Source organism: Coregonus lavaretus, assembly GCF_964263955.1.
Source record: "Coregonus lavaretus genome assembly, contig: HAP1_SCAFFOLD_1186, whole genome shotgun sequence".
In the NCBI taxonomy this organism is placed as follows: Eukaryota; Metazoa; Chordata; class Actinopteri; order Salmoniformes; family Salmonidae; genus Coregonus; species Coregonus lavaretus.
In genome coordinates, this window is record NW_028166989.1 from 72,501 (window position 1) to 87,730 (window position 15,230).

Sequence of the window (15,230 nt, forward strand, 5' to 3'; positions counted from 1 at the left end):
TCAATACAATGCTTCATTCATTCATTCTAGCTAAGAGGGGTCAACACAATGCTTCATTCATTCTAGCTAAGAGGGGTCAATACAATGCTTCATTCATTCTAGCTAAGAGGGGTCAATACAATGCTTCATTCATTCTAGCTAAGAGGGGTCAATACAATGCTTAATTGATTAATTCATTCAAGGAAGCCAGTTCAAATGACTGATTGTTAAGATGCAAAGTAAGTTAGTTACCGCTGTAGTCAGGAGGCACCTCGTATGTCTTCATCCCAGCAGACAGGACCTTCAAATGGCTCTGCAGGACATCTGGACAACAAACAAACACTGTTTTATATTGCTGCTAGCTAGCTAACTAGCTAAAGCCGTTAGCTAGCCAGTCCAGCTATCATCCTAGTGGCTGCAGGCAGGTATTCAAACGTGTCAAGATGCAAGAATACATCATTAATCATGATAATTTCTTTAAGATCATCTAGCTGGTTGGTTTGTAGGGCAGCCATTCACAGCTAGCTAGTGTTTGCAGCGACACAAGTCTCCCCCTTACCTTGGACCCCCGTTGATCTACCACCGTTGGCCAATCCGACAAGAGCGGACTTGATTAGAGAAAGCATAGCTGCAAGTTATTTACTATTAACTATGTTAGAAATTGATCTTTTATGATATCTTCACCATCATTTCAATGAAACAACTATTATAGGTTACGATAAATAGGTTCGTTTATAAAATCACGCTTGCACAAGGTCGCACCGCTATGAAGCGGGTAAGAATGACAGAGTACTTCCGGGTGACGGATTTTTTGCAACCCTTCAGAATAAAAGTCCCATCCTGTATACTTTGTTAATTAATAATTAGTGCGGAAATTATGGAAAATGTACACAATTATTAATACATTTTATACTAAGTTATCATACAAAGAATAATTAAAAGTAGTTCTATAAGATATTGTCATAAAAAATGTAATAAATGTCAAGCCTACAAATAATTATGTTTTTTGTTTGTGTACTTCTATCATTTATTGCACCTTACAAAATTATCTGTCCATTGTGTAGAGATAGTAGAATGACCCCCCTGAGCAGCGACACTCCTCTGGGTGGAAACTCTGTGGATTTGGAAACTAGTGGACCCCCCTGAGTAGCGACACTCCTCTGGGTGGAAACTCTGTGGATTTGGAAACTAGTGGACCCCCTGAGCAGCGACACTCCTCTGGGTGGAAACTCTGTGGATTTGGAAACTAGTGGACCCTCCCCGAGTAGCGACACTCCTCTGGGTGGAAACTCTGTGGATTTGGAAACTAGTGGACCCCCCCCCTGAGTAGCGACACTCCTCTGGGTGGAAACTCTGTGGATTTGGAAACTAGTGGACCCCCCTGAGTAGCGACACTCCTCTGGGTGGAAACTCTGTGGATTTGGAAACTAGTGGACCCCCTGAGCAGCGACACTCCTCTGGGTGGAAACTCTGTGGATTTGGAAACTAGTGGACCCTCCCCGAGTAGCGACACTCCTCTGGGTGGAAACTCTGTGGATTTGGAAACTAGTGGACCCCCCCCCTGAGTAGCGACACTCCTCTGGGTGGAAACTCTGTGGATTTGGAAACTAGTGGACCCCCCCTGAGCAGCGACACTCCTCTGGGTGGAAACTCTGTGGATTTGGAAACTAGTGGACCCCCCCTGAGCAGCGACACTCCTCTGGGTGGAAACTCTGTGGATTTGGAAACTAGTGGACCCCCCTGAGTAGCGACACTCCTCTGGGTGGAAACTCTGTGGATTTGGAAACTAGTGGACCCCCCCTGAGCAGCGACACTCTTCTGGGTGGAAACTCTGTGGATTTGGAAACTAGTGGACCCCCCTGAGTAGCGACACTCCTCTGGGTGGAAACTCTGTGGATTTGGAAACTAGTGGACCCCCCTGAGCAGCGACACTCCTCTGGGTGGAAACTCTGTGGATTTGGAAACTAGTGGACCCCCCCCTGAGTAGCGACACTCCTCTGGGTGGAAACTCTGTGGATTTGGAAACTAGAAGTGCTCCTGAGTAGAATGAAACCCCCTTTTACTGCGACACAATGTTCAGGAAATGGTGTACTACGGTGCAGTATGTCCGATATGAAAAAACGTACTGAACATTGTGCAATATGAATGGGCTAATTAATTATGGGATTCAAGCAGTTAAATGTAACTAAATGTAAACGAAAATGTAATCTACATAATCCCCCCAAAATAATTATGTATCATAAGAGGACCAGACACAATAACTAGTAATGCTGCATACTCCAAGGTTCAAATCTCACATTTATGGTACAAATAGCCTGGTCCAGAGGGCCTGGTCCGGAGTAAGCAGAACGTCCAGAGCTGCTGATTAGGGCCTGGTCCAGAGTAAACAGAACGTCCAGAGCTGCTGATTAGGGCCTGGTCCGGAGTAAACAGAACGTCCAGAGCTGCTGATTAGGGCCTGGTCCGGAGTAAACAGAACGTCCAGAGCTGCTGATTAGGGCCTGGTCCGGAGTAAACAGAACGTCCAGAGCTGCTGATTAGGGCCTGGTCCGGAGTAAGCAGAACGTCCAGAGCTGCTGATTAGGGCCTGGTCCGGAGTAAGCAGAACGTCCAGAGCTGCTGATTAGGGCCTGGTCCGGAGTAAGCAGAACGTCCAGAGCTGCTGATTAGGGCCTGGTCCAGAGTAAACAGAACGTCCAGAGCTGCTGATTAGGGCCTGGTCCGGAGTAAACAGAACGTCCAGAGCTGCTGATTAGGGCCTGGTCCGGAGTAAGCAGAACGTCCAGAGCTGCTGATTAGGGCCTGGTCCGGAGTAAGCAGAACGTCCAGAGCTGCTGATTAGGGCCTGGTCCGGAGTAAGCAGAACGTCCAGAGCTGCTGATTAGGGCCTGGTCCGGAGTAAGCAGAACATCCAGAGCTGCTGATTAGGGCCTGGTCCGGAGTAAGCAGAACATCCAGAGCTGCTGATTAGGGCCTGGTCCAGAGTAAACAGAACGTCTGGAGCTGCTGACTCGTTGAAGTAGAAGTTGTCGTCCAAATCGAGGTTAGTGATCGCTGATCTGATGTCCAGAAGATGTTTTCAGTCATAGGAAATGATGGTGGAGACATTATGACCAGGCGTTAGTATTTATTCTGGTAGTGGAAAAACTTGCCTCTTATCAACCACATCCTTGACCTTGTCCCTAACCTCTGACCTCTGACCCTGTGTTTCTGCAGATGCACCAGAGGTCCAACCCCCTGTATGACGGCAGGGTCACTGAGGGAGACAGACAAATAGACGGATCATCACAGTGAAAAAAGGTCCTTTGGATACAAGCCACCAACCGTCATCACAGACATGACGCTCACAGCACCCGGCAGATATAGAGACAAGATCTAGCAACCATGATACTGTGAAAATAGGATATATTCTCCAGACAACTCATATACTTCATAATACATTCATGGTGAAACAATTGCCAATGTGGGGATAAAGCTGATAGCCCTGAAATGGCCATAGCATATTGCTCAACAATACATGCACTATACTTTCATACATATTGCCAGCAATAAAGAGTGTGAATTAAATGTACAATAACATTTAAATATTAAAATAAAAGCATCTCTGTGTGGTTGAAGCTTGTCATCTCGAAGTTAAAAATGTATTAAAAAAAATATGTATTAGATTTCATGATATATATCTCGTGACTGATTGTGTCACGCCGCAGTTCCATACCACCTTGACCTATAGATGGGGGTTGGGGAGATCCATCGTCGCTATTCGTTTGTAGCTTCCATCTGTCAAAGCATCATCGGAGTTAGTCATTACTAATATTCAATCGAGAGTAAAGTAACGTTTAGTGCATTCTTTGCGGTTTTTTGGACACAGCTGATCGCCAGAACGCATACAGCGCCTATTTTAGGCTAACAAGTGACAACGCGTCTCTTTCCCCAGGTATGTTTTGGTGAGGAGGGATGCTATTAGCCAATAGCCATGATGATAAAGAGGAGGGATGCTATTAGCCAATAGCCATGATGATAAAGAGGAGGGATGCTATTAGCCAATAGCCATGATGATAAAGAGGAGGGATGCTATTAGCCAATAGCCATGATGATAAAGAGGAGGGATGCTATTAGCCAATAGCCATGATGATAAAGAGGAGGGATGCTATTAGCCAATAGCCATGATGATAAAGAGGAGGGATGCTATTAGCCAATAGCCATGATGATAAAGAGGAGGGATGCTATTAGCCAATAGCCATGATGATAAAGAGGAGGGATGCTATTAGCCAATAGCCATGATGATAAAGAGGAGGGATGCTATTAGCCAATAGCCATGATGATAAAGAGGAGGGATGCTATTAGCCAATAGCCATGATGATAAAGAGGAGGGATGCTATTAGCCAATAGCCATGATGATAAAGAGGAGGGATGCTATTAGCCAATAGCCATGATGATAAAGAGGAGGGATGCTATTAGCCAATAGCCATGATGATAAAGAGGAGGGATGCTATTAGCCAATAGCCATGATGATAAAGAGGAGGGATGCTATTAGCCAATAGCCATGATGATAAAGAGGAGGGATGCTATTAGCCAATAGCCATGATGATAAAGAGGAGGGATGCTATTAGCCAATAGCCATGATGATAAAGAGGAGGGATGCTATTAGCCAATAGCCATGATGATAAAGAGGAGGGATGCTATTAGCCAATAGCCATGATGATAAAGAGGAGGGATGCTATTAGCCAATAGCCATGATGATAAATGAACGTCTGAACGGACTGACAAATCCAATGCAAAATAAATCCTAGTATAAAATACATGGCAATGCAAACCATTTGACCTTTATTGATTAGAATAGGATTGACACCATTGATAAAGACGAGCAAAAATGACTGTATAAATGTGCTTATGGAGAATCTCATGGAGAAGCCCTCTTCAATTCAAAACACAGGGTTTCAATGGGTTTGAAGTCCGGAGACTGAGATTGCCATTGCAACATTTACATGTTGTGGTCAATTAACCATTTCTTTGTGGATTTTGATGTGTGCTTGGGGTCATTGTCTTGCTGGAAGATCCACTTGAGGCCAAGTTTCAGCCTGCTGACAGAGGCAACCAGGTTTTGGGCTAAAATGTCCTGTTACTTGGTAAAGTTAATGATGCTGTTGACCTTAACAAGGGCCCCTTAGGACCAGTGGAAGCAAAACAGCCCCCATAACATCAAAGATCCACCACCATATTGTACAGTTATTTTCTGCTCATGCATCCTTATTTAGACTCCAAACCCACCACCGGTGTGCCTGGCCAAAGAGCACCGGTTCCAATCCAAGTGCCAGTGCCGTATAGCGAACTCCAGGCGTTTACATTAGCCGGATGACATGAACATAGAGCTCTTTGGCTACGCACACCAGTGGAGCAATTGTATTAGCATAAAATAATATAATTACCCACAAAAAATGTAGCATACAATATAGCTCAGTATTTGTATTATTTTTATACAGTCGTTTTTGCTCATCTTTATCAAAGGGTGTCAATAATTTGGGACCCCACTATCTATTACATGAAATGTAAAATGATCCCTGACTACAAATAATGATGTGCTTGCTTACTCAGTACTGCTAGGCTATAACGGGATCAGATAGCCTCCTAGGCTAGAGGCTAACGGGATCAGATAGCCTCCTAGGCTAGAGGCTAACGGGATCAGATAGCAGCCTCCTAGGCTAGAGGCTAACGGGATCAGATAGCCTCCTAGGCTAGAGGCTAACGGGATCAGATAGCCTCCTAGGCTAGAGGCTAACGGGATCAGATAGCCTCCTAGGCTAGAGGCTAACGGGATCAGATAGCCTCCTAGGCTAGAGGCTAACGGGATCAGATAGCCTCCTAGGCTAGAGGCTAACGGGATCAGATAGCCTCCTAGGCTAGAGGCTAACGGGATCAGATAGCCTCCTAGGCTAGAGGCTAACAGGATCAGATAGCCTCCTAGGCTAGAGGCTAACGGGATCAGATAGCCTCCTAGGCTAGAGGCTAACGGGATCAGATAGCTCCCCCCTGTGTTTACCATCTCCCTCTCTGCTTTGCACCAGGATGGAGTTAATGGTGGACACCGCTAAGACCCAGGGTCAGACCCAGAGCCAGCGGGGTCAGGCTGTGTCCCCTCCCTCAGTCTTCCCGTATCGCTTCACCTCGGACGGGTGTCTGTGTCACCGGGTCACCCAGGAGCCCTTCTCGTTCCGGTTCCAGCGGGGCTGTGACCCGGACGCCACCCAGAGGGAGGACCAGGCGTTGTGTCTTCACGTCACCCAACACGTTCACTCTCTCCTGGAGGAGCAGCTGCACCTCACCAGGCTCTACCTCCCACCTCCAGCAGAGCCCAAGGGGCATGGGGACCACGGGGTCTCCTTCAGCCCCCAGCGAGGAGCCCCCAGCCAGGACTACGTCTACCTATCCCCTGGGGCCCTGGAGAGCCCTGCCACCCTGCTGCTGGTGGTCCAGGACCGGGGAACGATGCGCTGTGGGCTGTGGAGCTGGAGGGCTGCTGCCAGCGAGGGGCTGGAGAGAGGCAGCATGATGCCCTACGTGAGGAGGGCCCTGGAGGAGGGCAGCTCTGTCCTCCTGATGAACCCCAACCAGGGAGGAGGCGTCGGGGAGACCCCGGAGGAGCACGTGCACCGCGTCTGGGACCTCCTAGTGTCGCGCTGCGTCTCCCGGCGTGTCGTCGTGGTAGCGCACGGTTACGGAGGCCTGGCGTTCGTGGACCTGCTGTGCCGACGCCCGCAGCAAGTGGTGAGGCAGGTGTGGGCGGCGGCCTTCCTGGACTCCTCCCACAGCCTGTGGCACCAGCCATTGGACGCGGAGGGCCGGGAGTGGCTGAAGACGCGCTCCAGGAGGTGGGATGATGTCTTTTATATAACCAGGGAAGTAATTGACAATATATTATCTTTGACATTGCACATTCCGTAACCCATTTGTCTTTTTAGGTGGGTGCTGAGCTCCAAGCCCCTGAACCAGCCGGTGGGGTCGCTGAAAGCAGGATGCCCTCAGATGTCAGCCGGGACACAGAGTCACGAGGCGGCTCCAGCTGTCTGCATGGAGTCTGTGTTCAGGTTCTTCTCCAAAACACTGAGTCCCAAACCACCCACCAGCTTTAGTATGGTGACCCGCAGCAGGAGCACCGTGGGCCAGATCAGACCTCACACCGGGCCGCCCTGACATTTACATTTACATTTTAGTCATTTAGCAGACGCTCTTATCCAGAGCGACTTACAGGAGCAATTAGGGTTAAGTGCCTTGCTCAAGGGCACATCGACAGATTTTTCACCTAGTCGGCTCGGGGATTAGAACCAGCGACCTTTCGGTTACTGGCACAACGCTCTTAACCACTAAAGCTACCTGCCGCCCTGACAGCACCAGTGAAGTACAAGGGGCACGTTTGGAATTGAGGGTTTATCTTGTGGCCTTTTGCTCAGTAAGTGTCTAATTCATGCTAATACATTTTTCTGGACACTGGATGAAGTCGGACTAAATATTTTTGTTTCATTTTGTTAAGGACACTCCAGGACCGGACTTGTCCACAGCAGATTGTGGATAAATACTTTTTTTTCATCTTTCTATCTGTAAAATGGCACATTTTTCCAAATAAAAATGTTATCTAGAATAAAAGAATGTACAGCATATCAACAATTCCCTCTGGGCAAGTCTGGAGAATATATCTAAGGGTCACCACACAACACAGTGAATGAATATATCTAAGGGTCACCACACAACACAGTGAGTGAATATATCTAAGGGTCACCACACAACACAGTGAATGAATATATCTAAGGGTCACCACACAACACAGGGAATGAATATATCTAAGGGTCACCACACAACACAGGGAATGAATATATCTAAGGGTCACCACACAACACAGTGAATGAATATATCTAAGGGTCACCACACAACACAGGGAATGAATATATCTAAGGGTCACCACACAACACAGGGAGTGAATATATCTAAGGGTCACCACACAACACAGGGAATGAATATATCTAAGGGTCACCACACAACACAGGGAATGAATATATCTAAGGGTCACCACACAACACAGGGAATGAATATATCTAAGGGTCACCACACAACACAGTGAATGAATATATCTAAGGGTCACCACACAACACAGGGAATGAATATATCTAAGGGTCACCACACAACACAGTGAATGAATATATCTAAGGGTCACCACACAACACAGGGAATGAATATATCTAAGGGTCACCACACAACACAGGGAATGAATATATCTAAGGGTCACCACACAACACAGTGAATGAATATATCTAAGGGTCACCACACAACACAGGGAATGAATATATCTAAGGGTCACCACACAACACAGGGAATGAATATATCTAAGGGTCACCACACAACACAGGGAATGAATATATCTAAGGGTCACCACACAACACAGTGAATGAATATATCTAAGGGTCACCACACAACACAGTGAATGCAGACGCTTCAGAAACGGAGAATAATGAGTTGGTGTGGGAAGTCTGACTTTCTGGAAACGTCAGGTAACGAGAAGTTCACTGAAAGAAAGACTTACCAAACACCAAAAGCCTGTTTAGACCCAATCACCATCTCTTCAAAGGAAGTTACTAAATGTAGTTCAGTTTGTAACATTCTGTATGAAATGGGCTTTTACGTGATTGATGCATGTCCATTTTAAAGTGGTTAAAATTCATGAAAAATGTTGATGACTGCAGTATGATAAACTAAAGAAAATATCCATTCATCAAGTTTGACATTTTTGTTTACTTTTTGAAAATACTCATATTAAATGGACCAAAATACCAACAAATCTCCAAATTGATGCAAGTCATTCAGCATGTGGTGCCTGGGATAAATAATACAAGGATCTCCAGCACTGTGAATGGTCTTATTACTTTTATGTAGCTAACAATTTAGCAGATAATGATTTCTTGTTGGTCCTCTATAATAGAGATCAAACCAACATTATTTGAAGCGACACATTTATTAACAAAAGTTCAAAAGGTTCAGACCTTCTCACCAGACATACATTAGGCTCAGCATTCACACTATGAGGCAACAAGAACCGTCAGCTCCAAGCTGTAAATGGGTCTTCATTGGAAGAAATAAAAGGACGTTGTCCACCCTGACATGTATCCGTCTCATATAGAGATCTATTTCCCTAGGGAAATATCAACGTCAAGTTACAGACAGTTTCAACAAACAGTACATCAGTTTAATGGTCAAGTGAGATGGCGCCAGCTGCAGTGGTGTCTCTAGATAAGGTCAATACCACAATTGTCCAGGCCGGGCCAATCCGTTCTGTGCTCGTCAGACGGTTTCTTTTCACATGAATTCTCGGCAGCTTGAGCGCTCAAACCGTGCTGTCGGCCGCCCGACGAGATCTGCAGCCAGGGTGCTTGTAACCGCGCTGAAGGGTGGGGAATTGTGGTGAAATTTAAAAACTAGATCCCGTGGTAGAGCAGGTCGTGACGGGGCTAGATCCCGTGGTAGAGCAGGTCGTGATGGGGCTAGATCCCGTGGTAGAGCAGGTCGTGACGGGGGCTAGATCCCGTGGTAGAGCAGGTCGTGACGGGGGCTAGATCCCGTGGTAGAGCAGGTCGTGATGGGGCTAGATCCCGTGGTAGAGCAGGTCGTGATGGGGCTAGATCCCATGGTAGAGCAGGTCGTACTTGGGGATGTTCTGAGGGTCGATGGGACTCTGGACGATCATCTTCCCTCTCATAGCTCCTCTGTAGATCACCTCGATCAGATCCACGAAGTCCTGCTTGGTCTTAAAACTGCCCACAAACTTGGTGTGATCTGGAGACCTGTGTGGGGACAAGGGACAACAGTGTTTTAGCTATAAGCCTGATTATCCACTGAAGGGGAGTGTTACAGCTGAAACCAGCCTGTGGTATTCTAGCGTCCGAGTCCAGCGTAGGCTATCTTCCTTCTCCTCATGTCAACCCTAACATGCCACCACTCACCCATAATCAACCTTCATGTGTTGTCCGTTGAAGAAGAAGACAGTAGATGGGATGTAGCTGATGTCGAAGTATCTCGTGTAGATGGGGGCTGAGTCCACATCCACGATGTAGATTGAAGCCATGTTACTCAGGTCGTGGGATGTTTTGGACAGCTGGCAAAAGAATGACAACACTGGCATTCCGATTCAGACAGACTGAAACGTTGCAAAAAAAGTAATTGACAGTGTTGGTGTAAATGCTACTAACAACTGACATGCCCGTCTTGCATCAATGTTTACTGGCCACAATATTGCAGTAGTTAGTTGGTAGAGCTAGCTACCCAGCTAGCATGCTAGCGACACATGCTAACATTAGCTACTTACAATCTCATCAAGCTGCAGCTAGCATGCTAGCGACACATGCTAACATTAGCTACTTACAATCTCATCAAGCTGCAGCTAACATGCTAGCGACACATGCTAACGTTAGCTACTTACAATCTCATCAAGCTGCAGCTAACATGCTAGCGACACATGCTAACGTTAGCTACTTACAATCTCATCAAGCTGCAGCTAGCATGCTAGCGACACATGCTAACGTTAGCTACTTACAATCTCATCAAGCTGCAGCTAGCATGCTAGCGACGACACATGCTAACGTTAGCTACTTACAATTTCATCAAACTGCAGCTAGCATGCTAGCGACACATGCTAACGTTAGCTACTTACAATCTCATCAAGCTGCAGGCAGACCGAGTCTTCGTCTCTCCCGAACCGAAGAACTAAAACCTTTTCAGCGACAGTTTTTATTACCTCGTCTATGTCCTTTTTGCATGACAATTTGGGCAAAAACAAACTCATTTTGTTAGCTGCTGGCTAGCAGTTTGACGAAGGTAGGCTGTGTAACACCATAAAACGTCCGCCAGAAACAGTGAGCGAACAGACGCTAGTGTCCGCTGCTTCATTCCTGTCGTTTGAGCCAGTATGTTAATAATTGTCGCTTTAAACTTTGTTTCAAGTTAATACTGCACTTTATTAGTATGTTCGTATGTAGTATGATTAGTACATTTAGTAAGCAGTAGGCTAGAAAGATTTCAGACACAATCACAGTTTTACGTACCAAAGCAGGCATGCTTTGGATCACTTTTGTTAAAAATAAACACACACAAAACACTCAATCCATCAACAAAAAACAACTACATTTAACTTATATATTAATGTGAGCTTGTTTTTATATACATCAACCATTGGGGTGTCTCTGAAGAAAGGGAGAGAGACGAGACACAAAACAGAGAACCAAAAATCACCCTGCATGTGGTCCATATCTATCCAGCCATCTATCTATCTACTCTACATATATAACAGAACCATCTACCCTGGGTCAATCCACTGTATCAGAACCTTCCTCTACATATATAACAGAACCATCTACCCCAGGTCAATCCACTGTATCAGAACCTTCCTCTACATATATAACAGAACCATCTACCCCAGGTCAATCCACTGTATCAGAACCTTCCTCTACATATATAACAGAACCATCTACCCCAGGTCGATCCACTGTATCAGAACCTTCCTCTACATATATAACAGAACCATCTACCCCAGGTCAATCCACTGTATCAGAACCTTCCTCTACATATATAACAGAACCATCTACCCCAGGTCAATCCACTGTATCAGAACCTTCCTCTACATATATAACAGAACCATCTACCCCGGGTCAATCCACTGTATCAGAACCTTCCAGAGCTCTGCTGTTTCACTACATGTCTATGGAACTCCTGGCATCAGAACAAGTGTCAAAGCTAGATCAGACAGTGTCAAAGTAACAGACCCAGGTGCTTTTTAAAGGAAATACAAACCATGGTGGGGTGATGGTGAGGGGGTGTCATGTCCAATAAAAACAGTCTAACCACGAGTGCAGGAAACTAAATAAACAGAAATGACTGCATTGTGCAAGTCCACCCACCATCTTTCCCTCCCTTCCCCTCCTCCCTCCATCTCCCTCCCCCTCCTCCTTTCCCTCCCTCCCCCTCCTCCTTTCCCTCCCTCCCCCTCCTCCTTTCCCTCCCTCCCTCCCTCCCTCCTTTCCCTCCCTCCCCCTTTCCCTCCCTCCCCTCCTCCTTTCCAGAGATGTGCGGTGATTGGTCGACCTGGCTGTGAGGTCACTTCCTGTAGGGTGAGTGGTGGGGGTCGTCAGAGTGTGTCTTGGGGGGCGAGACAGGGGGGCAGGAGTGGGACTTAATGCTGTTGTGTTTACTGACTGCCTCGTCGAAGTCTAACAGCCGACCGTTGATGTTGACGTCCAGACAGCCGTGGTAGTAGGCTGACACTGGGGTGGAGGAGGCTGGGATAGTATCTGGAGACGGACGGACGGAGGGAGGAAGGGAGGGAGGGAGGGGAAGGGAGGGAGGGAGGGAGGGAGGGGGGAAGGGAGGGAGGGAAAGGAGGAGGGGGAGGAAGGACGGACGGAAGGAAGGAAGGAAGGAAGGGAGGGAGGAGGGAGGAGGGAGGGAGGGAGGGAGGGAGGGGAAGGAAGGAAGGAAGGAAGGAAGGAAGGAAGGAAGGAAGGAAGGGAGGGAGGAGGGAGGAGGGAGGGAGGGAGAGAGGGAGGGAAAGGGGGAGGGAGGGAGGGAGGGAGGGAAAGGAGGAGGGGGAGGGAGGGAGAGATTAAATACCCCCCAAACACTTCATCAATGAAATCTGAATAAATGATGAAATATGGACTACGTTAGTCAGTTTCACCAACCTGGTAGTCCTCCTATGGTTAGTTAGCTACTAGTTAGTTAGTAAGTAACTAGCTAGTTACCTGGTAGTCCTCCTATGGTTAGTTAGCTACTAGTTAGTTAGGTAGTAAGTAACTAGCTAGTTACCTGGTAGTCCTCCTATGCATGTCCTGAACGGCAGAATCATGGTGGTTAGTTAGCTACTAGTTAGTTAGTTTGGTAGTAAGTAACTAGCTAGTTACCTGGCAGTCCTCCTATGCATGTCCTGAATGGAAGAATCATTTACATTTCATTTCAGTCATTTAGCGGACGCTCTTATCCAGAGCGACTTACATGAGCAATTAGGGTTAAGTGCCTTGCTTAAGGGCACATCGACAGATTTTTCACCTAGTCGGCTTGGGGATTAGAACCAGCGACCTTTCGGTTACTGGCACAACGCTCTTACCCACTAAGCTACCTGCCGCCCAATCATGGTGGTTAGTTAGCTACTAGTTAGTTAGTTTGGTAGTAAGTAACTAGCTAGTTACCTGGCAGTCCTCCTATGCATGCCCTGAACGGCAGAATCATGGTGGTTAGTCAGCTACTAGTTAGTTAGTTTGGTAGTAAGTAACTAGCTAGTTACCTGGCAGTCCTCCTATGCATGTGCTGACAGAGTGTGTCATCATTGTGGCGTTGAGTCGATCCAGCGCCCCGTCAGGGAGGCTGTAGGACCACGTGGAGGAGTTAGCGATGATCTCCAGGGTAGTGGGGGTGACAGTCAGCTCTACAGACAGACGGTCAGGGTAACACAACATCAACGACTGTAGCACCGCCACGGACACCCCATCCAGGAACACCTGCAGGTGCTGGAGAAAGGAGGAGGGGATGTGAGTGTGTGTGTGCGTGTGTGCGCGCGCGCGGGGATCGTTGCTGAACTCACAGCATCGTCAGGTCCTTGCGTAACCACGGCGACAGACAGGGGGACGGTATCGTTGACGACCAGAGCGAAGAGAACTCCTGTGCTGCTGGACGGACGGATACTTATCTTCAGATCAACCCTCCAGCTCCCCGACTCACCTATACACACACACACACACACACACACACACACACACACACACACACACACACACACACACACACACACACACACACACACACACACACACACACACACACACACACACACACACACACACACACACACAGTTAGAAACAGAAGCACCAAAGACCGCCTTAGTAAACAGAGGTCTATGTAAACCCCCCCCCTATTTCACAATCATCTGGAGAATCACTGTTGTAGTAGAATATAGTCCACTGTAGTAGTATATTAACTGCTATTACTCACTGTAATCTATGTTGAAGTGAGCCAGTATAGTGTACACTACTCACTGTAATCTATGTTGAAGTGAGCCAGTATAGTGTACACTACTCACTGTAGTCTACGTTGAAGTGAGCCAGTATAGTGTACACTACTCACTGTAGTTTACGTTGAAGTGAGCCAGTATAGTGTACACTACTCACTGTAGTCTATGTTGAAGTGAGCCAGTATAGTGTACACTACTCACTGTAGTCTATGTTGAAGTGAGCCAGTATAGTGTACACTACTCACTGTAGTCTATGTTGAAGTGAGCCAGTATAGTGTACACTACTCACTGTAGTCTATGTTGAAGTGAGCCAGTATAGTGTACACTACTCACTGTAGTCTATGTTGAAGTGAGCCAGTATAGTGTACACTACTCACTGCAGTCTATGTTGAAGTGAGCCAGTATAGTGTACACTACTCACTGCAGTCTATGTTGAAGTGAGCCAGTATAGTGTACACTACTCACTGTAGTCTATGTTGAAGTGAGCCAGTATAGTGTACACTACTCACTGTAGTCTATGTTGAAGTGAGCCAGTATAGTGTACACTACTCACTGTAGTCTACGTTGAAGTGAGCCAGTATAGTGTACACTACTCACTGTAGTCTACGTTGAAGTGAGCCAGTATAGTGTACACTACTCACTGTAGTCTACGTTGAAGTGAGCCAGTATAGTGTACACTACTCACTGTAGTCTACGTTGAAGTGAGCCAGTATAGTGTACACTACTCACTGTAGTCTACGTTGAAGTGAGCCAGTATAGTGTACACTACTCACTGTAGTCTACGTTGAAGTGAGCCAGTATAGTGTACACTACTCACTGTAGTCTACGTTGAAGTGAGCCAGTATAGTGTACACTACTCACTGTAGTCTACGTTGAAGTGAGCCAGTATAGTGTACACTACTCACTGTAGTCTATGTTGAAGTGAGCCAGTATAGTGTACACTACTCACTGTAGTCTATGTTGAAGTGAGCCAGTATAGTGTACACTACTCACTGTAGTCTATGTTGAAGTGAGCCAGTATAGTGTACACTACTCACTGTAGTCTACGTTGAAGTGAGCCAGTATAGTGTACACTACTCACTGTAGTCTATGTTGAAGTGAGCCAGTATAGTGTACACTACTCACTGTAGTCTATGTTGAAGTGAGCCAGTATAGTCTATGTTGAAGTGAGCCAGTATAGTGTACACTACTCACTGTAGTCTATGTTGAAGTGAG

The 15,230-nt window shown here is 46.7% G+C and overlaps 4 protein-coding genes across 7 annotated transcripts in view; 1 reads left to right on the forward strand and 3 right to left on the reverse strand.

Moving 5' to 3' along the window:
• The window catches only part of LOC311114030 (large ribosomal subunit protein uL16m-like), a 9,485-nt gene extending 8,712 nt beyond the window's left edge, over positions 1-773 (reverse strand). For both annotated transcript variants that reach the window (XM_084189306.1, XM_084189307.1), the window contains exons 1-2: positions 539-773; positions 232-303 (exon numbers count right to left, since the gene is read on the reverse strand). In XM_084189306.1, the coding sequence (XP_084045432.1) occupies positions 232-303; positions 539-605 (139 nt within the window). In that variant the 5' untranslated portion in view covers positions 606-773. The remainder of the gene's footprint in view (positions 1-231; positions 304-538) is intronic.
• A 4,192-nt stretch (positions 774-4,965) lies between these two features.
• LOC311114029 (cotranscriptional regulator ARB2A homolog) lies at positions 4,966-7,250 on the forward strand. Of its 2 annotated transcripts, none has more exons than XM_084189305.1 (2): positions 4,966-6,845; positions 6,936-7,250. In XM_084189305.1, exons 1-2 carry the CDS (start codon positions 6,043-6,045, stop codon positions 7,165-7,167), a joined length of 1,035 nt encoding a protein of 344 aa, XP_084045431.1. In that variant the 5' UTR covers positions 4,966-6,042; the 3' UTR covers positions 7,168-7,250. The 2 variants fall into 2 exon arrangements, with proteins under 2 accessions (XP_084045431.1, XP_084045430.1); XM_084189304.1 differs by having other exon boundaries at positions 4,966-5,580; positions 5,909-7,013.
• Positions 7,251-8,737: 1,487 nt separating this feature from the next.
• Positions 8,738-11,928, reverse strand: LOC311114031 (thioredoxin-like protein 4B). 2 transcript variants are annotated; one of them, XM_084189308.1, is made up of 3 exons: positions 10,670-11,928; positions 9,963-10,114; positions 8,738-9,803 (listed from the first exon to the last, which is right to left on the reverse strand). In XM_084189308.1, exons 1-3 carry the CDS (start codon positions 10,799-10,801, stop codon positions 9,638-9,640), a joined length of 450 nt encoding a protein of 149 aa, XP_084045434.1. In that variant the 5' UTR covers positions 10,802-11,928; the 3' UTR covers positions 8,738-9,637. The 2 variants fall into 2 exon arrangements, with proteins under 2 accessions (XP_084045434.1, XP_084045435.1); XM_084189309.1 differs by having other exon boundaries at positions 10,325-10,756.
• Positions 11,929-12,067: 139 nt separating this feature from the next.
• Positions 12,068-15,230, reverse strand: part of LOC311114028 (vitamin K-dependent protein S-like) — a 33,834-nt gene continuing 30,671 nt past the window's right edge. Inside the window, 3 exon segments of the mRNA XM_084189303.1 lie at positions 12,068-12,302; positions 13,292-13,514; positions 13,589-13,725. Coding sequence (XP_084045429.1) covers positions 12,109-12,302; positions 13,292-13,514; positions 13,589-13,725 — 554 coding nt within the window. The 3' untranslated portion in view covers positions 12,068-12,108.